Source organism: Notolepis coatsorum (assembly GCF_963971535.1).
Source record: "Notolepis coatsorum genome assembly, chromosome: 19".
Classification (NCBI taxonomy): Eukaryota; Metazoa; Chordata; class Actinopteri; order Aulopiformes; family Paralepididae; genus Notolepis; species Notolepis coatsorum.
In genome coordinates, this window is record NC_140183.1 from 74,217,973 (window position 1) to 74,242,603 (window position 24,631).

General features: G+C 45.6%; 2 protein-coding genes across 8 annotated transcripts in view; both read left to right on the forward strand.

The window, feature by feature from the left end:
• Positions 1–3,399, forward strand: part of kif13a (kinesin family member 13A) — a 151,099-nt gene extending 147,700 nt beyond the window's left edge. For all 6 annotated transcript variants that reach the window (XM_084336220.1, XM_084336222.1, XM_084336221.1 and 3 more), the window contains one exon: positions 1,476–3,399. In XM_084336220.1, the coding sequence (XP_084192346.1) occupies positions 1,476–1,609 (134 nt within the window). In that variant the 3' untranslated portion in view covers positions 1,610–3,399. The remainder of the gene's footprint in view (positions 1–1,475) is intronic.
• A 2,185-nt stretch (positions 3,400–5,584) lies between these two features.
• Positions 5,585–11,317, forward strand: rbm24b (RNA binding motif protein 24b). Of its 2 annotated transcripts, none has more exons than XM_084336228.1 (4): positions 5,585–5,885; positions 6,499–6,679; positions 7,664–7,718; positions 10,947–11,317. In XM_084336228.1, the coding sequence occupies exons 1-4, from the start codon at positions 5,709–5,711 to the stop codon at positions 11,293–11,295; spliced, it is 762 nt and encodes a 253-aa protein (XP_084192354.1). In that variant the 5' UTR covers positions 5,585–5,708; the 3' UTR covers positions 11,296–11,317. The 2 variants fall into 2 exon arrangements, with proteins under 2 accessions (XP_084192354.1, XP_084192355.1); XM_084336229.1 differs by having other exon boundaries at positions 6,499–6,622.
• Positions 11,318–24,631: the final 13,314 nt, after the last annotated feature.

Below are 24,631 nucleotides of genomic sequence, written 5' to 3' on the forward strand. Positions count from 1 at the left end.
CTGGCCCACACACCAGCCCACATTAGTGGCCCACACACCGACTCACACACTGGCCCACACACCGGCCCACATTAGTGGCCCACACACCGGCCCACATTAGTGGCCCACACACTGGCCCCCACACCGGCCCACATTAGTGGCCCACACACTGGCCCACATTAGTGGCCCACACACCAGCCCACATTAGTGGCCCACACACCGACTCACACACTGGCCCACACACTGGCCCACACACCGGCCCACATTAGTGGCCCACACACTGACTCACACACTGGCCCACACACTGGCCCACACACTGCCCCACACACCGGCCCACATACCGGCCCACATTAGTGGCCCACACACCGACTCACACTGGCCCACACCGGCCCGCCGTACAGACCATGTAACCTGGGAGATGACTGAAATCACTGCAAGAGCTAGTAGGCTATTTTTAAGCATCTTTCTGTGGGGGGCGGCTAGGTGGTGTAGTGGGCAAGGCACTCGCCACCAATGTGGAGACGCTGGGTTCGCGTGTTCGAATCCAGCTCTCCACATTGTTTTCAGTTTAGCTGGTCGTCCGCAGTAATACACATTGGCCGTATTACGGGGAGGGAAACTGAAGGGTGGGGATCGGGCGTTGTGGACAGCGACTCCTACAGGTCGGTTGGTGCGCCTGCGCAGTAGAATCAGGAAGTGTCGGGGGCAGCATGAGCCTCCCACGCGTTACTCCTCGCCACTGAGAGATCGAGCTGCGCAGGTGAAAAGATGCGACTGCTGTTACCTCAAGTACCGGAGGGGACTTGTGCTATGTATGACTTAGTCCACATTGCAGCCGGCTTGTGGGAGGCAAGAAACAGCGTTCGTGACAGGGGAGGGTTGAATTGGATGATACGAAATTGGGATGGGAGAAAATATAGAAAAATGGGAGAAAAAGTGGATCAAAAGAAAAAAAACATCTTTCTGTGGCAATTTTCATTTTTACATCTAACTTTTTCAGCCCTACCCAACAAAGTGGGCCGATCGGAGTGGACTAAATGGGCCAGTCGAACCCCCCCACCAAAAAAAGAAAAGTACAAAAGAAATATATATATATTTTTTTTTGACCAGCCCACTTTACTTCCGGCCCATCGGGATTCATCCCGAACGTCCCGATGGCCAGTCCGGGCCTGGCTGCTGTACAGTATGACTACTACCATACTGTCTTTACACCTGTATCACTGTATATTATACTACAACTTTGTACATACATCTGATTAGCACTACACACAGTAGTACTAATTTGTATATTTTGTACCCAGTTTAATCACCTGTACATTGTATATTGCTGTTTCATTTTACTACTACATTTGCACTCTGGTTGGATGCCAAACTTCTTTTCGTTGTCCTGTACTTGTGCTGTATAATGACAATACATTTTAATCTAATTAACTGTTTTCTTTTCCCATAGGGAAGCACAATGGCACAGTCTAATTAACCGTTTTCTTTTCCCATAGGGAAGCACAATGGCACAGTCCAGGGGAGGGTGTATTTCCGCTGCCCCCCAGGCCACGGCGTGTTTGTGAAGCCGTCTCGTCTCACCAGAGGGCCGCCCTCGATGGACACAGACACCCAAACGTTGATCCATTAAGTGGGGGCCATGCGGGACCAGCTCTCCCGGGACCAACAGGGAACCCGTCAGTCCTGAACTGTTCCCGGGGGCCAGCTTGAGTTCGAGAAGCCTCCCCTTCTTACTCATAATCCATCCCTCATCACTCGAAACTCTGAAACAATGTGTTCCTCTTATCAGCGTGTCTGCTTTCCTCAAGCATATCTGACCTGTGCGTTTTTATGAAGGTATATCCTTATTATCATTCACTGAGAATTCTCTATGCACATATCCAAGTTTTCTATCGTGTTATTTTTGATAGAGAAGTTCACTTTTTCCCTGCGACTCTGGATGGCGACGTCGTCCGGACAGACACACGTTTTTATTATTGCATTTGTTTCACCGAAGCTCATCATCATGTAATATTTTTGTAAGACAATGCATCCTCCCTCACGGCGCGGAGTAATCTGCCATGTTAAGATTAAGAATGTACTACTGTTGATAAACATTTGATATTGAAGTCAATATGATATGTCAGGGGTAACCAAAGAACAAGGGTTCCATATCTGCTGTTATAGTAACTGCTATCTTATTTTGCTTACGTATTGTGTAAAAACATACGAGTATATGTATATCTGTGTGTCCGAGTGAAGCATAGTGCCATATTTCTACGACTAATGCCACATGCCCTCCTGGACAGAGTGGGCAGATCTGCAAAAACCATGACTTGCTTTCCATTATATGACCGCAGTTGTTTCCCACTAAATGTTAAATTATCTTATTAGAGTACTGTAACACTGTGGCGAATGACAAACGATCCCCGATTGATCACGTCGACACGGCGGCCGCTTTGCTCTTACGGTATAATACGTCACGCTCAGGTCGGGGAACAGGGGTGGAAAGAGATCCCCCAACCTGAGCGTGTCGCAAGAGCGAAAACAGCCACCATGCGAACGTGGTCAGTGAGCTCGGGACGGTTGCCGTTGCTGACTGTATGCTTGCACTGGAGAGGATTCTTGGGAGAGCTCGCCAATCGTCTTCCGTTGTTGTGGACTGATGATGAAATAATTCCCGCGCGTTGCTTCTTTGGTGACGTGACCGCCTGTTGTCTTTTTTACGTCGCAGAAAGCTGAAAAAAGTGTGGTGTCATCACTACTATCACTTGTATGAAGCAGCGCTGGACTATTAGTCTCGAGGCCTGGCCATACGGATGCCTTATCGCCATGTTCCTGTAAAGATGAGGACATTACCACGGACTATCCTACGGACACTGTGCCCTTACCAAGGATGTATTTTGCCTGTGTATGATGACGTGATGCCCAGAGGCATTCAAAATGCCATCCGACCTCCTTGACGGATTGATTGAATGGCTTTCGGATAAGCCTATACAGTTGATTCTCCCAGTACATTTTATATGTTCATTTGACTAATGTGTAACATTCGTAAGTATTTTTTAAGGGTACTCAAAGATGCCAACCAACGTGTTTTGTTACAGGGAGGGAGTGGAGGAATGGGTGATGGACAATATCAGGTTACCGAAGATGGTGTAAAAATAGTTTTGTAAAGCGAAAAGATGTCCACTGAACTTATATTTTTCTGGATGCAGTAAGTGCAGTGAACTGTGGAACTGAAAAGACATACTTATATATTCATGCTGTAATTTCAAGTAAATGGGGGAAAAAACTACAAAAAAAAACAAGACCTTATTAAAAAAAGAAAAGAGTTCAAAGCTGCTCTCCCTCATAAGGAGTTGTAAATAGAAATGTATTTGAACATAGTATTTACAATATTATAATGTACAGAATTGTATTTATAATGTATCTCAACAAACTTTTAATTGGTACAAAATGTTCTAGAATAGAACGTTTACAATCTAAAAGAAACTGTCGCCTCTTCATTGTTGCCTTTTTAACCTTTTATTTGATTTTATGTGCCGTCAGTATGCCCTAGCTCTGAGACCACCGGTGTGTTTTCAGTGTTGACATGTGTGATATTGATTACAAGGAGTGAGACGTCAGCACTTAATGTTGTTAAGCGTCACTTCATAGATTCTCAATGTGGGGAATCCCAAAGATTCACTGGAGGTGGTCCTACCGGTGTCTGTTTGCCCCAGTGCCTAGTCTCTAACCCAGCCACAGTGAACCATGTAAACAAGTGTTGCAGACTATTGACGTTATTATGACCTCCATCCCACAGGGGGCAGTGCAAGTGCAAATGAGAGAAGTGTCCGGAAGGCCGAATGCACTTTATACATGACGGGGCTGGGCAATGGATTGATCATTAATTACCGCATATCATCAAACCGACTCATTATATGGCAGATTTTATTACATACATTTACATTTAGTCATTTAGCTGACGCTTTTATCCAAAACGACTTACAAGTTCTGTATGACAAGTCATCAGGAAGGGCACAACTCTATCAGCCGAGTAACAATGTTCATCAAAGTGTTGAGTGCTACAGTGTAGGTTAGTTTATTAGGACAAGTGCATGACAGTAAGGTTAGTTAGGGTTAGATTTAAAAAAATATATATATTTTAGATAATGGTTGAAGAAGTGCGTCTTTAGTCAACGGCGAAAGATTGGACGTGATTCGGCTGTCCTAACTGGGGTGGGTAGTTCATTCCACCATTGTGGGGCAAGGACTGAGAATAGGCGACTTCTCTTTGATGACCCTCCCGGAGCTCGGATAGGAGTAGGTCTGAGGCGGCCAGAAGATGCAGAGCGTAGGGGTCTTGAGGGTGTGTAGTTATAGACCATTGACCGGAGGTAGGCGGGAGCCCATAATATAATTGGTCCTGATTGCCATGAAATTGGCTGTGCACATTCATGATCCCCCTGTTGATTTTGGTGACCCTCTGACCTTTCCTCTAGCGCCACCACCAGGCCAGATTTATCTAATGAGTGTATCTCCTGACATGACCTCTTGGTGACCTCTTTCCTCTAGAGCTACCATGGGAATTTATAGCCAGGTCTGTTGACCCTGGCAATATTGGCACATGTTTTTTTTTTTGGTCATCTACCCACTAAAATGTTGCAAGTGAAAGTAAAAGCAAAGTGGGGACATTGTTGGGCCTTGATGCTTTTCTGCACTCCACTGAGTGCCTTCCTCTAATTTAATAATAATTTGTTGTCTAAATAATGCAGAAGAAAAATAATTATATATATATTGTCAGTTGAAAATTATATATCGATTGTATCACACTTCCCATTACCATGCAAAGTGATATTCCATAACTAAGGAAAAATTATATATATAATAGATGTTGAAAAAAGTCCCAGTGATGTTTATGTTTCCATAGTTGTCTATTTCCCTATGTCAGTAAGTAGCAAGGTGGTAAGGTATAGGTCACAACAAGTGTTTTCTTTTTAACCTGGGGTATTTTTAGGGATGTTCACACTTAGTCCCAGAACCACACCGCAAAGACTTTAGAATGCATTACTAAATAAAATGCCAACGGTACTGCAAGCAACACTCTTGTTGTGAGACTATTTAGTCAGCTGTTGACCCCATAACTTGTGTGAAGCATGACAGGTGTGAATGTGAGGGTCAGTTCAAGCGGTGTTCTTTACAATACACAATGTAGCCCACTGGACCAACACCACCAACCAACGGTTTATACCCAAGGTTGAACTACTAGGCTGAATGACTGTGATAAAATACAGTTTTAACTATCTAGTAGTGGACAGCAGTCATTCAGCCTAGTCATGGACCACGCTAGGAGTAGCCAAGTAGTAGTAGTATACTTCCAACATATGCGCTTTTGGCAATAATGTTGGAAGCAGGATACTTCCTTTAATTTCTCCCCAATTTCGATTGGCTACTCCTAGCGTGGTCCATTTACAGTGGGCGGAGTCTGTGCCTTGGCCCGCCCCCCTCAAAGGGCGAATGGGCGGAGTCTGTGCCTCGACCCGCCCCCCTCAAAGGGCGAATGGGCGGAGTTAAATATACTGACACCTATCTGTGGAGTTCATGCTGCGAATCTCAAACTGACAACTGCGAGCGCTTCTGCAAAACAGGTGTCTCGGTTTCAGCTCCACTCGTCCAAGCTGCGGACTTTTGCGTTTAACTTTTAATTTTTTTGTTTGTTTTTATCATTTAATATCGGGGAAACGTTGTTTCCAAAACGTTTGTACAAAATGCAAATGATGCACTCGGCACAGAAAGACACCACATATACGAAGATATTTGTGGGGGGTCTTCCATATCACACCACGGATTCAAGCCTCAGGAAATATTTTGAAGTGTTTGGGGATATTGAAGAGGCTGTTGTTATCACGGATCGGCAGACGGGGAAATCCAGAGGTTATGGATTCGTAAGTAACGGCATACTTTTATTGTGATTGTTGTTGTGCGTGCCCGCATTACACACCTGTGCCGCCTATGTGTGAGTAAATATAATTTAATATTTGAGGCTATCTGGCGTTGGCTACATTATTTTTTTTATAGTACGTAGTATTTTAAATAGTAGGGCTAATTTCTTAGTTGGGTAATGTCAACAAGGTAAGAATGGTTAGAAATGATAGGAGGAAAAGTAATGTACATATAGGCTAATTGCTACATAATTGTCTATATGGATATTATGTCGTCGGGTATTATTATTATTATTTTAGACTGTGCTATGATCAGGCACATCTCCAGGTTGTTGCAGGTGATGTGATCAGACTAATGTCATCCAAGAATTGCTGACTAGGCTAGTCGGACATAAGAAAAGCCTTGTCTTGCTCTTGCACAACATGGCCATAATAATTGTTTTTCAATTATTGGTATTATTTTTAGGATGCCCATTGTGTATTTTTAGGATGCAAGATAATGCTTCACAGAAGTTAAAACACAGACAAAATAAGCTGAATTCTTAGTGGAATACCAGAGCTCAGTATATATATAGGCATCTGTTGAATAAGAGATGTGTCTGTCACCTCCCTTCAGGTGACCATGGCAGACCGGGCCTCTGCTGACCGAGCCTGTAAAGATCCCAACCCCATTATCGATGGCAGAAAAGCCAACGTGAACCTGGCCTACCTGGGGGCCAAGCCCAGGGTCATGCAGCCAGGTGAGGGACTGGACGAGCTGGTGGACACAGCCTTTTTTCACAACTTGGACAATCAAGGTGGCGTACACAATTAGCAGCCCTAATGCTTGGTACACAAAGCAGCCAAGTGCTAACGCTTTTACACACCCATGCTGGCGAGTGTGACACTGCTGCAATATTATAGATATATAAATGCACACTAGATTTTAATATACAGTATCTTTTTCACTACCAAGCTGATATTGAATGCTAGAATGACAGGAACCTGTGTTTGCCACCATCTAAAACGGAGATGCATGACAATGTCTGTGTTAAACTGTTCTATTCGTATGATTTAGGACATTTCCGTTTGTAATTTACCTATTTCAAACCCCGCCCTCTTTTCTTGATCGTCCAATCACAACTGTTGCTTAGTCCGCGACAGTTGTGATTGGAGAATCAAGAAAAGAGGGCGGGGTTTGAGAGAGGTCAATTGTTAACGTCATGTACTGGTCCTTTTTGCATGAAATGAGAGACATTTTGGTCTTTGCGACCTCCCCCCTGATCCTAATCTGTGATGTCACTTCCACTGAGAGAGTAGAGCACTGCTGTTGATTTCCTCTGGATGAGGGGATGTAAGCACATGTTCTAGTTCACAACTGTTAGCGCTACTATGAAACAAAACTCATGAGTGTAACAACTCAAACAAGAATCATATGGATCTGAAAATCAGTCTCCAATTTCAATGTCCAATGGAACAGCTCCAGGCTATGTATCCTGATGACATCACAGATTAGGCCATGTATCTTGCGGTCATCACAGATTAGAATCCAGAACAGTATGTTCACGAATACCGTTTGAACTGATCCTAGGGGTTCAAAGCGTATACATTGAGTAATATTTCTCCTTTTTATTAATGGAGACTTAACATGCCTTTTGATTTGCTTTGTTGGGGGGTTTGCTTTGGGGACCTTTTTATGGGAAGAGCATATATATTGTTGCACTTCTTCTGTACTATTTCCTCTACTGCATGTGTCCGGTGTCAGGATCAGCAAATGCCTATACGTTCTTTATCTTTTCCAGGATTCTCATTCGGCGTACCTCAGATCCACCCGGCATTCATCCAAAGACCATACGGGTATGTTCATCTACACAATTTAAACTTTTCATAATATTTGATCGTGGAAGGTGAGTGTCATTCTTTTTCATAAGGTATCAAGGATATCGTATTGGAAAAAATAATACATAATATACGCACTAGTGTCTATATATCTAGTAGCTTAATGACGTCTGCATTTTAATTACACTTTCCTGTTGTGTTTATGTGAGCGATTGTTTGTATTAACTGTATACATGTTATATTTTCTTGTAACTTCTTGTTCCTTGTTGTATTGTATTTTCTTCCATTTTTATCCTGAGTGAAGAAGTGGAGTTGTTGAGGTGTGCGTGTGTATGCGCGCACGTGTGTGTGTGTGTGTGTGTGTATCTGGTGTGCTTGTGCGCGTGCCTGTGCGTGGCATTGATTCTATAAGAAAGTGAACATGTGTCCCCCAGCTCCTACAGAACTGACTCTGTATGTTGTCTATCTCTCTCTGATCTGACAGGGTCGATAACGGTTATAATAGCAGATGAAGGGACATGATGATTTGAGGAATAGCTGAGTCTGCATTGGGCAGAGCACTTAAAAAGTGGTACCTGTAATCTCTGACATACACAAACGAGCCCAAATGGTGATTAGCTGCATGGAAGTCCTTTTTCTTTCTCTCCCTGGTTTCTATAGTACGTAGATTGGTGTGTGCCTGGTTTCCAGTATGAAGTGGTTTTCAGCTTAACAGTGTGCTTGTGGGGGAGGTGGGGGATGCAGAGTTTTTTTTGTGATTCAGATTTTGGGAGGTTTTGAGTAGGGAGTTGGACTGTAACTTTGCCATGGGGTGTTGTTGTTTTTGTTGTTGTTCTTTTCCTTTTTAATGATTGACTGTGCTTTAGCTTGCGTTTTTTTTAATTTGTATTTACATTTTTACATTTTCAGTTAACATGATGTCGATTATGTTTTGTTGTCATGGGGGGTTTTATCACCACTAATGGTGTGTTAATTTTTAAATCTATCCCCTGCAACAAAACTACCATTGGCTTGCATGCTGGAGTTTCTTTTTATTTATTTTATTTATTTATTTATTTTTATTTATCTTTTAATTTAATACATTTTTTTTTTTTTTTTTTTTCATTAACACTTTATATTGAATTTTTTTTTCTTTCCCAAGGCCATTTCTTTCTCTCTGCCTGGAATTCTTTCAACCACTCTAGATCACAGTCATGTCTATAGGAAGGAGTGTGTGTGTGGGGGGGGGGGGGGGGGGGGGGGTTTAAATGGCGACGATAACGGTGTCGCCACAGAGATCGAAAAGGCACAGAAGACGACGCTGGAGTCGTTATGAGGCTCTTTGTTAGAGGGGGCCCTGAAGGGATGCAAGGTGACTGAGAATGACCCAAGGTCCACAGTAAACCACACTGTCGGCACGGGGAGGGGAGGACAAGTGTTTTGTATATTTAGACGTATTGCAATCCTTATGAAGCCAGATACAACTATAGATATATAATTATAGATGTATCACAGCTGCGCGGCAAGATATAAATAATTAAAACCCTACTGTAGGTAACCGATCTGTTAAGTATAGACGGTAAACTCAAAATGTTCACTTGTCTGAGGCTCGCCGGCCTCTCGGGCAGCAGCTGTCTGCTAGCGGGATCGCTGTGGCCTCTCGCGTTCGCATGGAAAATGGGAGTCACTCAGCGGCGCTGTTAATAATGTATGGCTCAGACGGGGCTGTGGGCAACAGGTGGGCAGAGCCGCTGTACTCTCTGGCCCGCTGGGCTATGTGCCGGAGATTACCCGTGTGTCCTGGTGATTTACAAAGCACCTTTATTTAGCCCCAGGACATTCAGCTTTCGTCCCCTCCAGCTTTCGTCCCCCTGGGGGTGGATTTAGTCACTCTACACACAGGAGCTCTCAATGTTCAGATAAAGTCGTCTGAACAGTCTGGTCATTATTACCACTCTACCTCCTCTCGTGAAAATGACTACAGTCTAGTCTACAAGGCTCTGCTTCTCTTATCTGGTGAGGAGTTGATCCGATGAACGATGGCAGAGTGAGACATGCCTTTGGTTTTTTTTTTTTTTTTTTTTTAACCACTTTGGATCAGAGGCGGAAAGAGGCCTGTAGACGATACTACGGGCACACGGCGAAGCAAGGTCACGTGGATGCGGTCAGCGGAGTGACACGGGCAGCCATTAGAGTTGACGAGTGCCGCGGCATGTGCTGCCGAAGGAGAGGAGCTCAGCTCGTCCTTTTGGGATGACAAGGGGAGCGAAAATAGCATGCCTCCAGCCTCCCTTGTCAATCAAGTCGCCAGCGTGTGTGTGTGGGGGTGAGGGCGAGGGGGTTGGGCTGTGTATGCCTGTGAGTAGGGGAGATGTCGATGGACAGATTTAACACTCTGAACACCTGATCCTCGAGCGTAGTCACTGGAGATGAATGCGTCGGTGTAAATAGGGCCATGTCTACCTGGATACTCGTTCTTATTACCCTCATCCCCATCTTGTTACTAATGCCCTATTCTCACACCCGATTTAACTTTCACAATAGTTAAGCATGCTTTCTTTTATGTTTTTTTTTTTTACATACAGTCCAATTTCATTCCAACAAATAAACACACCGTTGGCCTCTAGAGAATCCCAAACAACCAGCACTCACTCACTCGTACTATATTATATGGTGCTGTATCGATGCGTCGTCAAAACATGGATTGCCTCGATCAACATGTATCGCCCGCTCCGTTTCATAGACCTTTTTATAGCCTTTTTCTGCAAACCCCCTTTCTTCCCTTTTTTTGTTTGTGTTAAAGGACCTAACACGTGACGGCATGCCTGTATGTGTGGTGTTCCGTGTTCCAGTACGTGTGTCCCGGTGTAAAGCACAGTTTACATCTTTTGTTGACGTGTTGTGGTGTTGTGCGATAAAGCTCGCCTTGTGAGAAACACAGTGGTCAGTAGCAGTGGGCGCAGGGCTGGCCTGTCTTCTCTTAATGCCTCATTTCCCAATTCAAATGCTTTTTTTATTACTTAAAATTCAAGGCTGCACTGATTTTCTTTTTTCTTGTGGTTTTCTGCTTTTCTTAATCTTCCTCCTAGGCAGGGCCTTTCAGTTGTTTAATGAATGGGATTGCTGTGGTATTGAACTGAGGACTGGGTTGAAGTTTCTGTGCCGCCTGCTTTTCAGTTTCCTCCATTTTTAGCCTCAGCCTTTGAGCAAACGACGCAGCAAACGCCGTTTGACCTCTGACCCGAGTGTGTCTGCCCCCCCCCACAGGATCCCGGCCCACTACGTCTACCCTCAGGCCTTCGTCCAGCAGAGCATGATGATCCCGCACATGCAGCAGTCTGCCACCACGGCCAGCGCCGCCACCTCCCCGTACCTCGACTACACCAACGCGGCCTACGCCCAGTATTCTGCTGCTGCCACTGCGGCGGCGGCGGCCGCCTACGAACAGTACCCCTACGCCGCCTCACCGGCTCCGGCAGGGTACATGGCCGCGGCGGGGTATGGCTACGCCGTCCAGCAGCCCCTGGCCGCCGCATCCACCCCGGGGGCGGCGGCTGCGGCGGCAGCTTTCGGCCAGTACCAGCCTCAGCAGCTCCAGACGGACCGCATGCAGTAAAAACCAGAGAAGCAGGTTAACAGAGGAGAGAAGGGGAGGTCACACTCGCCCCCAGGACAGTGCAATGGGAGGAGGAGAAGGAGGAGGAGGAGGAGGAGGAGAAAGAGGACGGGGAAAGAGGAGAAGGAGGACGGGGAAGGCGGCAACAGCTGAGCAATGGTTGTCGGTCCCTGGTTCTGTAACGAGCAGTGCTTCTTCCAAAGAGCCTGACGAGAGTCACCAGAGATCTGAGGAGAAAAGAGAAAAGTTACTGTATTATGATTATTCAAACGAGATCAGTGTTTTGTCATTATTTTATGAATATTTAATATTTATTCAGCAGGAAAATATTTAAGAATGCTTATTTAATCGGACTATCTGGACCTCATCAACCATTGCTGAATTTTGTACATTATATAGAATGCATTGGACTTTGTAAGGGTTTTGTATGCCGTTTGCAAGTACATTCAAGTCTTATGATCAGGTTTATTCCCCCCAGTACTTTGAAAACAAACCAAATAGTACTTGCAAACCAAATAGTACTTCCAAACATAATGTAAGAAAGTATTTTATATTGCCTTACAATTTTCAGTGTTTTGATAGTTCTTGGCCAGTGTTTAAACTATGCAGTCGCAATGACGAAACAGTCTTGTTTTGTTGGGTGTTTTTCTCATTTTTATAATTGTAGTTTACACTGCCGTATAGACTGGACAGCCTTACTCGGTGTCCCTCACATGTTAAACACTACAGTGTGGACTGGACAGCCTTACTCGGTGTCCCTCACATGTTAAACACTACAGTGTGGACTGGACAGCCTTACTCGGTGTCCCTCACATGTTAAACACTACAGTGTGGACTGGACAGCCTTACTCAGTGTCCTTCACATGTTAAACACTACAGTGTGGACTGGACAGCCTTACTCAGTGTCCCTCACATGTTAAACACTACAGTGTGGACTGGACAGCCTTACTCAGTGTCCCTCACATGTTAAACACTACAGTGTGGACTGGACAGCCTTACTCAGTGTCCCTCACATGTTAAACACTACAGTGTGGACTGGACAGCCTTACTCAGTGTCCCTCACATGTTAAACACTACAGTGTGGACTGGACAGCCTTACTCAGTGTCCTTCACATGTTAAACACTACAGTGTGGACTGGACAGCCTTACTCAGTGTCCCTCACATGTTAAACACTACAGTGTGGACTGGACAGCCTTACTCAGTGTCCCTCACATGTTAAACACTACAGTGTGGACTGGACAGCCTTACTCAGTGTCCCTCACATGTTAAACACTACAGTGTGGACTGGACAGCCTTACTCTGTGTCCCTCACATGTTAAACACTACAGTGTGGACTGGACAGCCTTACTCAGTGTCCTTCACATGTTAAACACTACAGTGTGGACTGGACAGCCTTACTCAGTGTCCCTCACATGTTAAACACTACAGTGTGGACTGGACAGCCTTACTCTGTGTCCTTTGCATGGAGTCCTCTGACCGTAGAGACAACAGGCTGAAGCCGCCCACAGCTGATAAAAGCACTCACTTTCGTTCCCTTGATGTTGCACCTCAGTAGCGTTGAGGGAAAAGGCTGGAATAAAATGTTAATGTGAATCTTTCAAATGAGCAAATAATTTACTACTGTGCCTTTTTAAAATTTTGATATTTAAATATTTATTTGGAAGCCTTACAATGATGTACCCCTTCACATTTGTTCTACGTATCCTTATGTAGCCTTTCATAAAACAACATGTTCCCACATGTGCTACACAAATTCTAATAATTTAAGAGCATATGATAGAAATTTGAATTTGGCTCTGTTAAATGCTATACCTTGTCTGTTGTTTGTGCAATTCATGAACACAATTGTGAAAATTGGAGCAATATTGTCCACAAATCAAAATGTGTTTTTCCCCTCCCATAGTTATACTTTTGTTACAATGTATCTCGGATAGAATATTTAAAATTCTGTTGATGTTGAAAACTTTTTATACTTGAACTGCTTCATAAAATATAATTTGTGAAAACATGTTACCTTTTTAAATATTACTTTTGATGTCACTAGACATTGAATATTGTCTCAGTGCTGTGGGCGTTGCTCATTATACCTTGCATTTTAAAATGCATCATTAAAGTAATGCATTCATTTGTTTAGGATAAATAAAAAGGACTTTTTACCTTAACCTTCCGAATCGTCTTCTGTTTGAACGACTCGGAATTTTAACCCTTAACCCAAAGGGCTAACCCTTTCACTGCGATAATACATAAGGTTAACCCTTTCACTGCCACACGACAAAGGGTTAACCCTTTCACTGCCACACGACAAAGGGTTAACCCTTTCACAACCACACTACAGAAGGTTAACCTTTTCACTACCACACTACAGACAGACGGTTAACTTGTCTGTAGTGGTAGTGAAAGGGTTAACCTTATGTAGTATGGTAGTGAAAGGTTAACCTTCTGTAGTGTGGTAGTGAAAGGTTAACCTTCTGTAGTGTGGTAGTGAAAGGGTTAAATGTCCGCTTTTCACACCGCGTGCCGCACAGCAGCCAAGTGACTTGAACCTCCTGGCCTCATGGTGAGCCAGGCTGAGCCTATTAGTTGCCAGAATACGACCAATGACGAAGGAAGGTCAGAGTTTTTGGATGGGGTCGGCACAGCTGAGTAGAACAGGTGGGGGAAATAACGCACGTTCCCTTGTGAACTGTGTGACAACTGCAGGACAGACTCGTTTGGCCGGCTTCTGAAGCAAGTATTTGTAACCAGGCCTGTTCTGTGCCATCTGTTGGGTGTCAACTCGAGATACCGGTAGAAAAACACTGCGGTCCTGTTGGAAAGTAGGACATAACTGTTGCCCGCGCTGTCTTTTTGATAGATTAGCTAGCTAAGGAAATTGAAAGCTACGTCTTTATTGCCATCCCATGTTGATGGTATTACACAATAGATCACAGGATACTTAGGTTGTAGTGTGACGGGGGGAAACGAAACGTGTCTTACAGAGCATGTGTCAGTCTGACCGGCACACTTGAGAGTCTCTAAATTTGATCTGGATGTTTTGATGACGTCTATTTCTTGTCGCATTGGGAAACAACATGAACGCTTCTGTGTAACATGAACTTAGTCTGCCGTGACTCTAAAATAGTAAGTAGGTGAACTCCCCGTTCGCACATTTCACAACCCCTCGCAGAGAGAGAATCAACAGCACTTTCGCCAGCCAGACTGCACAGATTGACCCAACGAGGGGAGACTAGTTAACATCCTGAGGAGAAGTTAACCCCCCTAAACTAAACCAGAACCAGTAAGGTTGTCCACGAGAAGCATATCTGTTCCGATGAGAAGAATATATGACTTGTTCTACATTGGCACAGTTTTCCGTGGGGCCAGCAGTCACAAACAGCTGCACTGCTCCTCAGTGCGACCGGGTCAGGTCAGACAGAGAGGCTATCAATTCTCTTTTGCCCCACCTGTTTAGAATCCTTCAATGTTTCCAGTCACATGTTCTACCAACCTCTCAGTGGTTGGTTGGATACAGTTTGTTTAAAAGGTAACCCTATTCAATGCTATGGTGCTCTTGTTTTAAGATGATGCAGCACTTTTCTCTCTTCGGCCATTTCTCAGTGTCAGTCTGTGAATGTCCAGACGTGTGGGTAGGGTGTGTCTGTGCTGTTCACAGGCTCCTTATAGATTAGCACACTGGACACCCTACATCTGCTCCTCACTGCCCAGTACACAGGACACCCTACATCTGCTCACTGCCCAGTACACTGGACACCCTACATCTGCTCACTGCCCAGTACGCAGGACACCCTACATCTGCTCACTGCCCAGTACACTGGACACCCTACATCTGCTCACTGCCCAGTACACTGGACACCCTACATCTGCTCACTGCCCAGTACGCAGGACACCCTACATCTGCTCACTGCCCAGTACACTGGACACCATACATCTGCTCACTGCCCAGTACACTGGACACCATACATCTGCTCACTGCCCAGTACACTGGACAACCTACATCTGCTCACTGCCCAGTACACTGGACAACCTACATCTGCTCACTGCCCAGTACACAGGACACCCTACATCTGCTCACTGCCCAGTACACTGGACACCATACATCTGCTCACTGCCCAGTACACAGGACACCCTACATCTGCTCACTGCCCAGTACACTGGACACCATACATCTGCTCACTGCCCAGTACACAGGACACCATACATCTGCTCACTGCCCAGTACACTGACTGGACACACTACATCTGGGTGCGACAGGGAGGTAGAGCACTATATCAGTGATGGCTGTCGGAATGTAGAGCTATTGTTTTAACATAGACACTTACAGCACCTTTACATAGACACTTACAGCACCCGCCATGCTAGCTAGGCTACCCGGGCCAGGACAAAAGGCAGACCCACCCCCCCTCCCCCACAATGGAGGACTTCCAGACACATCTGTGGACAGCGACCAGCCCCCCCCCCCCCCCCCCCCCCACGTCGCGGGCTTTCACACCGAGCAATACAGACGCCAGGATCACAGGACCCCATCCCCCCCTCCCCACCTACCGCCACATGAACAACCAGACACCACAGTCCCCCCACCCCCTCCCGTCGCGGGACACCCACCCTGATCTCGAAAGTCATGGACAAAATTGTATACGAACAGGTCGAAAAATACCTCGCGGAAAAAAATCTAATCTACGAATTCCAATCTGGCTTCAGAACATCCCACTCCACTGACACATGCCTTCTCTATTTAAACGACCACATCAAACAAGAGGTTGGACGCGGACAAATACTGCGGCATGGTCATGCTGGACCTACAAAAGGCCTTCGACACTGTCAATCACACCATTCTGATTGACAAGCTAAAAGCAATTGGTTTTGATGGTCTATCAGTGAGCTGGATGAAATCCTACCTGGAGGGGAGAGAGCAGATGGTGGAGGTAAACGGTACCCTATCCCCCCCCCCCCCCCCTCACAGTAAGCTGTGGTGTTCCACAAGGAAGCATACTAGGTCCGCTACTGTTCCTAATTTATGCAAATGACATGTCGTCAGCTTGTGACTGCAACTTGTTCCTGTTTGCGGACGACTCAGCCCTGCTGGTCTCTGACAAGAACAAGTTACAGGTTGAAAAAACCCTCAGCTCAGAACTAGGCAAAATCTGCATATGGCTCGCTGATAACAAACTATCACTACACATGGGCAAAACAGAGTCCATTCTCTTCGGTTCAAATAACAAACTCAGCAAGACCGACGGCTTCTCAGTTACAGTGGGTGACAATATTGTCACAAGGAAAGAAGATATTACCTACCTGGGTTCTATCCTAGAGGCAAATCTTTCCTGTGACAAAATGGCATCCAATGTAATAAAAAAAGTCAACCAACGAACTCGATTCTTGTACCGGATCTCCTCACTGGTAAACAAGAATACCCTGAAGACTCTGGCAGGAGCACTCATTCAAGGGTACTACGACTATGCTTGCGCCTCATGGTACCAAAGCACCTCAAAGGCGCTAAAAACAAACTGGTCAGACTACTGCTTGACCTTACTCCTAGAACCCACCTCACCCCTGCCCACTTTGACAACCTAGGATGGCTTAGAGTAGACGACAGAGTACAGCAACTTGCAATGGGCCTGGTCTACAAGATACACTACACGACCAAGGTACCCATGTACATGTCAAAATACTTCACAAAGGTCAGTGAATACCACGATCACAACACCAGAGGGAGCTCCACAAATCATGTTAAACCCAGATTCGGCTCAAACAAGGGACTAAACACGTTTCGCAATTATGCCACATCAATGTGGAACGCCCTACCCACAGCTGTAAAGGAATGTGAATCACTACCCACTTTCAAAAACACTCTCAAAAACCACCTACGGGAGACTGCAATTCGAAACTGGCCCCTGTAAATGTCCTAACACAACCCCCTCCAATGTACAGTAAATTACCAAGTATGGTCTTGTCAATATTCCAATGTACAGTTTTGCTTGTACAGTGGTACAGTGTCCCCCCCCCCCCACTCCTACCCAACCCCCCCCCCCCACCCAACCACCTCCAATGTACAGTCCCCCCCACCTACCCAACCTCCTCCAATGTACATTTTTTTTTTTTTAAACTTACATTTTTATTGAACACTTATAGACATACAACAGAACATATACAATAACATCAATAACACAACAGTACAATGATGTGGGCCCCTTGAACTCGGCTGCGCTCATCCTCCCAGACCCCCGCAAGAGGAACCCCCCCCCCCTCCCACCCTCCCCCCCCTAGAAACCGGGCTCCCCCGCATCCCAGGTCCGTCCCACGCGGGGTCCAGCACTCAGCGACACGGGTATCTTGAATCTGATTGGGCCCGACCCAGTAGAGGGGCGAGGGGCAATACTCCCTCCCGCCCTCCTCCCCGAGAGATAGAACACCCCCATATCCTGGTCCACCATGCACAGAGCCGAGCCCCCAGAGCCCCCACCCACCCCCGCCCGACCGCCAGGCCCCCGGCCCACTAGAGCCCCAAGCCCAGGTCCGCAGAAGGTCTAAGCACCACGCCTCAATGGCCCCCCGACCCCCCGCGACGCCAAGCCCGGTGCCCCCCCGGCCCTGACACCTGACCGCCCAGGCACGACGGCCGAGGACCCCAGGAAACCCACTGTACCTCCCATGTCACCGACATCACCGCACACGTTTATGAAAATAAAACTAACAATACAATAAGCGCACTCTTTCCCCAGTTGGCAGTTTGGAGGGGGATCAGCCCTCCTACTGGAGAAGCCCCCCCCCCCAGAGACGAAGATACCCCCCACAGGAGGCTCTTCAAGCCTCTCTTCATGTCCAACATTTTGAATTTTTGTCCTTCATATTTGTCCATGTGCACATTTAAAACATATATACTTTACATAAATCGCTCCCAAGGTGTACGGGGGATCCATAAGTCACCCCCTCTCCCCTGCTGGTAGGTGCAGAGTATTGGCTCTCTTGTTGAGAGGGCTCTGCCTAGTGGCGAGGGGTCAATGTACAGTTTCTACGTCAAATGTATATACTTTTTTTTCTGGACTCTTTTCGTATCACAAACAGTACTGTATTTGCAAATCTGGTATGTCATAAATGTATAGATGTAGCAGTACTGTCTATCTGTATGTCATGTATGTCATATATGTTACGATGAATTGAAAATGGGGGACCCTGATGTAAACAAGACGAAAGTCTTTCTCTGGTCTGCATCCCCTTAACAATTGTATGTATTGAGCTGTACTGTACTGTACCCATTCTGCAATCTGTTAATAAAGTTTTCATTCATTCATTCATTCATTCATTCATTCATTCATTCATTCATTCATTCATTCATTCACACTCAGGGACCTGGCACTTAACACCTCCCTGTGCAAGCAGGTCCTCAACTTCCCCAGGACAGGTGGTGAGAGTGGGAAGCCACACCTCATCGACCCTTACTCTCAACACAGGAGTACGCCAGGGCTGTGTTCGTCCCCTGCTGTGGTAAACGAGAAGACATACGGAGAATGATAGTGGACTTGAACATTTTATTAACAGATTGCAGAATGGGTACAATACAGTACAGCTCAATACACACAATTGTTAAGGGGATGCAGACCAGAGAAAGACTTTCGTCTTGTTTACATCAGGGTCCCCCATTTTCAATTCATAATAACATATATGACATACATCATGACATACAGATAGACAGTACTGCTACATCTATACATTTATGACATACCAGATTTACAAATACAGTACTGTTTTTGACCACGGGAGGACCACGGGAGGAAGCAGGAGAGAGAAACAACAGCCCCATAAACATCAATGGATCCCCGGTGGAGAGGAGTGAGGACGGACAGTTTGAAATACCTTGGTGCCCATATCACACAGGACCTGTCATGGTCGCTACACACAGACGCCTTTAGTGAGGAAGTCATGGCAGACTGTACCACCTCAGACGTCTGAGGAAATTCAGTGTCATCGCAGAACGTATCACAGGGGGTGCACTTCCTCACCTCCAGGACGTCTACACCAGGCGGTCCATGACAAAGAATAAGAGAATCATGAAGGACCCCTCTTCTCTCTGCTGCGGTCGGGGGAGAAGGTACTGCATCTATAAAGCCAATTCAGAGAGGCTCAGGAGGATCCTGAATGAGGACATGCCTACGACTGCTTGTACAAAAAAATATACCACTTACAGCACCTTTAATAGCATTATATCCATATTCTTAAGTGCTATATTCTTATATTATTCTATAGAATATTCTATATTCTTATGTTCATAAAATTCCATATATTGTCAATACTATGTTAATATATGAATGCACATATAAAAATCCTTGGCATATACTGTCTGGTTCCATCGAACCCAACTGCACAGTACAACCCTTCTATGATTATATTCAACAGCCCATGAATGAATGTGTTGACAGAGTCACCTATGGAGCGACAATAATTTGGCCATGACGACAAGGTTCCTCTCTTTAGCCTTTGGCGTGGTTTATTATTCACATTGCACACATCAGTACACGAGACCTTCTCCTTGTGAGAGGCGACGGAGGAAGAGAGCGAGGGGGAGGTAACATCTCCTTTTATACCTCTTACCTGGCGTCAGCTTCAATAGCTACGTCTATAGCGCCCTCTTGTGGAAACAGTTAAGCAGTTACATGCAATCGTATATATAACATAACTTCAACAGAATGAAAACTTTATTTAACAGATTGCAGAATGGGTACAATTCAGTGCGGCTCTTCAGTTTAGCTGGTCGTCCGTACTAATACACATTGGCAGTATTAGGGGGTGGGAAACTGATGGGTGGGGATCGGGCGTTGTGGACAGCGACTCCTACAGGTCGGTTGGTGTGCCTGCACAGTAGAATCAGGAAGCGATGGGGGCGGCGCCCCTCCAAAGCGCAGACCCCTGACGCTGAAAGATCGCGCCGCGCAGGTGAAAAGATGCGACTGCTGTTACCTCAAGTATCGGAGGGGACTCGTGCTATACGACTTAGTCCACATTGCAGCCGGCTTGTGGGAGGCAAGAAACAGCGTTCGAGACAGGGGAGGGTTGAATTGGATGATACGAAATTGGGATGGGAGAAAAATAGAAAAATGGGAGAAAAAGTGGATAAAAAAAAAATACAGTACGGCTCAATACATGTTAACCCTTTCACTGCCACACGACAGAAGGTTAATAATAATAATGCATTTTATTTATAAGGCGCCTTTCATGACACTCAAGGTCGCCGTACAACAATTTAAAAAACAGTTCATTAACAATCACAATACGGGCGGTCAGGTGGCGTAGCGGAGATTGCGTTCGTCACCAACGCCGGAGATGCTGGATTCGCGTGTTCGAATCCAGCTCCCGCCGTTGTCACCAGCTTGGCTGGCCGTTCACACTAATACAATTGGCAGTATTAGAGGGTGGGAAAGCTGGCAGGTGGGTCCTGGGCGTTGTGGACAGCGACCCCTACAGTTCGGTCGGGGCGCCTGCTCAGCGAGGGTAGGAGGTGGGTTTTGAATGGGATGATGGAGTCAATGTTCCTGATGTCGGGGGGGAGGGAGTTCCAAAGGCGGGGGGCAGAGCAGCTGAAGGCTCTTGACCCCATGGTGGACAGACGGGCTGGGGGGACGGTCAGGTTGATGGAGGAGGCAGACCTGAGGGACCGGGTGGGAATGTTGATGTGGAGGAGGTCGGACAGGTATGGAGGGGCGAGGTTGTGGATGGCCTTGAATGTATGGAGGATCTTTTTTTTTATCCACTTTTTCTCCCATTTTCTATTTTTCTCCCATCCCAATTTCGTATCATCCAATTCAACCCTCCCCTGTCTCGAACGCTGTTTCTTGCCTCCCACAAGCCAGCTGCAATGTGGACTAAGTCATACATAGCACGAGTCCCCTCCGATACTCGAGGTAACAGCAGTCGCATCTTTTCACCTGCGCGGCGCGATCTTTCAGCGTCAGGGGTCTGCGCTTTGGAGGGGCGCCGCCCCCATCGCTTCCTGATTCTACTGCGCAGGCGCACCAACCGACCTGTAGGAGTCGCTGTCCACACCGCCCGATCCCCACCCATCAGTTTCCCACCCCCTAATACTGCCAATGTGTATTAGTACGGACGACCAGCTAAACTGAAAGCAATGTGGAGCGCTGGGCTCGAACAGGCGAACCCAGCGTCTCCAGTATTCGTGGTGAGCTTGTGGAGGAGTTTGTGGGGGAGACCAAAGAGAAGGGAGTTGCAATAATCCAAGCGGGAAGTGACGAGGGAGTGGACCAGGATTTTGGGGGTGAGTGAAGGGCGGAGGCGATTGATGTTGCGCAGGTGGAAGTAGGCGGACCGGATGGTGTTATTGATGTGGGAATGGGATGATAGGGTGCTGTCGAGGACGACACCCAGACTCTTGACCTGGGGGGAAGGGGAAACCAAGGAGTTGTCTATGTTAAGGGTGAAACTGGGGTGCTTGGTGAATGTGGACTTGGAGCCAATGAGGACTACCTCTGTTTTATCACATAATTTGAGGAAATTTGAAGTGAACCAGGATTTGATTTCCTGTAAACAGGCACAGAAGGAAGAGGGAGGGAGGGTGGAAGTGGGTTTGGAGGAAACATAGAGCTGGGTGTCGTCCGTGTAACAGTGGAAATTGATGTTGTATTTACGGAGAATCAGACCAAGTGGGAGGAGGTAGATGATGAAGAGGATAGGGCCAAGGACAGAGCCCTGGGGAACACCGGAGGAGAGGGGGGATGGATGGGATGTGAATGATTTTAACTGAATGAACTGAGTACGACCAGAGAGATATGAGTGGAACCAGTCTAGGGATGTGTGGGAGATTCCAATGGAGGCTAGTCGGTTAAGGAGGGTGGAGTGAGATATGGTGTCAAATGCGGCGCTTAGATCGAGGAGGATGAGGATGGATAATAGTCCGGAGTCAGCTGCCATCAGGAGGTAATTTGTGATTTTGAGGAGGGCTGTTTCTGTGCTGTGACGGGGGCGAAAACCAGATTGGAACTCTTCATAGAGGTTATTGTTGCTAATCCGCGGAGCTAATGATGCTAATGATGGAGCATCGCAGTTGGTTGTGTGATAGTAAAGGGCTAACCTTCTGTATTGTCACAGTAAAAGGGTTAACCGGCTGTCGTGTGGCAGTGAAAGGATTAGGGATGCAGACCAGAGAAAGACGTTTGTCTTGTTTACATCAGGGTCCCCCATCCACTCTTGTATATATTTTGCCTAGTTTATACTAGCTTATTTTTTATTGTTTACTTTTTATCTTTTAATTCGACTTTATTTACTGTATAGTAGCATACTTATGGAGTCGGCAAGAAGCATTTGACCGCACAATAAACTTTTATTTGATTACTTGCTGGACCAGTAATCGACTGCGGTCAAGTGAGCGGTCTTTCCCTTTTGCGTGGTCAAACCAGCCGTCGCTCTTGTCAATAATTATGCGGATTGTTTAATGATAATCAATCCGAGGTGTTAGGTTTCACCACACTGGGGCGTTTGGAAGCTACAGTGTTTTTGCCTGGTAACCTCGTTTTTACAATATTATTATTATTATTATTATTATTATTATTTTACAATATTATACATGAACTATGTGTATTATGCATAAGACTACATAAGACACTATATGTGGGTATGTCAGGTGGTCTTGTGGTCAAAGTTATGTCTGTGGAATCATATATTTATTTAAAAAAAATTGGACATTATGGTGTTCTTGTTTTGTTCTTGACTTATTTACTTGTCATAATAGAACATTCTAGAACATTTGTGATGTCACAGTATGATGTCATAATCAAACATTCTAGAACATTTGTGTATTCAACAATTCTCTCAGAAGATCTCATTGTGCATCGTGAAACAGTACTGAACAGTACTGAACAAATAGACTAAACAACATAATAGATTGAAGCCTGCATTTCTCAACCAAGGTGCCTTGCCTACCGTTTTGCTGTGGAAAGAGACAATACAGACCCTCTCCCATTGGCCGGACACTTTCACAATTTCCCTGTGCGGAATTGTCTAGTTTTTTTTATTATTATTATTATAATATTTTCAATTTATGTTCGAAATAAATAAACGCATTCATTCAAGATATCTGGCCTCGCGCGGATCTCACAGATGTGCCCGCTGCTGGTATGTCATAAATGTATAGATGTAGATATACCAGTGTTTCTCAAAGTGGGGGGCGCGCCCCCCAGGGGGGGCGCAGAGGCATGACAGGGGGGGCCTTGAGATTTAGTAAAAAAAAAAAAAAAAAAAAAAAATTATTACAGAAAATTGTCACTAAAGTGCTATCTGTTGCAGCTGCACTGTTCTCCATGAAAATACCATTTCTCAAAATCTGAAAATCATTATTTAATAAAACACAGAAAAGGATCACCAAGTTACTCTGGATAAAAAAAACCTTTACAGACAACATTGAGACAAAGCTTCCTGACACATCTCCATCCAAACTCTTGGAAGAACTCTTTGAAATCTCATCTGATACCACCTGGAGAGCTAGTTTCAGAGTGTGGTGCTGAGTACCAAGTATCTCATGATGCAGCAGTTAAGCTGTTGATACCATTCAGCACCACATACAGTATCTGTGTGAAGCTGGCTTTTCATCCATGACAGCTCTGAAAACAAAATATAGGGCCAAGTTGAGCCTTGAGGATGACATGCGTGTTGCCTTAACAGCAATAAAGACTGTTTGCTTATTTCCTATGTTCGCTTTGTAAATTCCCAGTCACTGAGTGAAGATCTGCTGTTTTGCAAATATGTCAAAAACAGAGCGACAGCTGATGAGCTCTTCAAAATGATTGACAGTTACCTGACAGAACATGGACTGAAATGGGAGAACTGTGTGGGCTTTTGCTCTGACGGTGCGCAGGCCATGGCAGGGAAAAGGAGGGGGCTACAGGCGCACATCAAGGGGGTCTCTCCAAACGCGCAATGGACGCTCAGACATTGAGTGAATTCTGGCTTGGTGTGGAGAGGGAGCATCCACTCATAGGGCAGAGGGCTGTGGGCATCCTTCCCTTCGCCACATCCTATCTCTGTGAGATTGGATTTGCAGCTGTTGCTTCACTGAAGACAAAGCACAGGTCTAAGCTCAACATTGAGCATGACTTGAGAGTGGCAGTATCAAGCCTGCAACCTCGTTTGAAAAGATGTGCAGTGCAAAACAGGCTCATTGCAGCCACTAATGCTGTGATGACTCACATAATTTACTTACATTTTCTCTTTTTTTGCACAAATTGCAAAGTTCTTTCACAAGTTTTCACACGTTTTTCACAAAGTTTTCTATCTATTTTTTTTTAAAGCAGTGTCCTTGAATTGTATTGCAATGTTACAAGATGTCTCTATTTT

Excerpts from the sequence above, each read along its gene's own strand:
- rbm24b (XM_084336228.1), top strand. The coding sequence starts at position 5,709 with ATGCAAATGATGCACTCGGCACAGAAAGACACCACATATACGAAGATA. Across the intron at positions 5,886-6,498 it reads AATCCAGAGGTTATGGATTC|GTGACCATGGCAGACCGGGC; the intron begins GTAAGTAACGGC and ends ACCTCCCTTCAG. Across the intron at positions 6,680-7,663 it reads TCACAACTTGGACAATCAAG|GATTCTCATTCGGCGTACCT; the intron begins GTGGCGTACACA and ends TATCTTTTCCAG.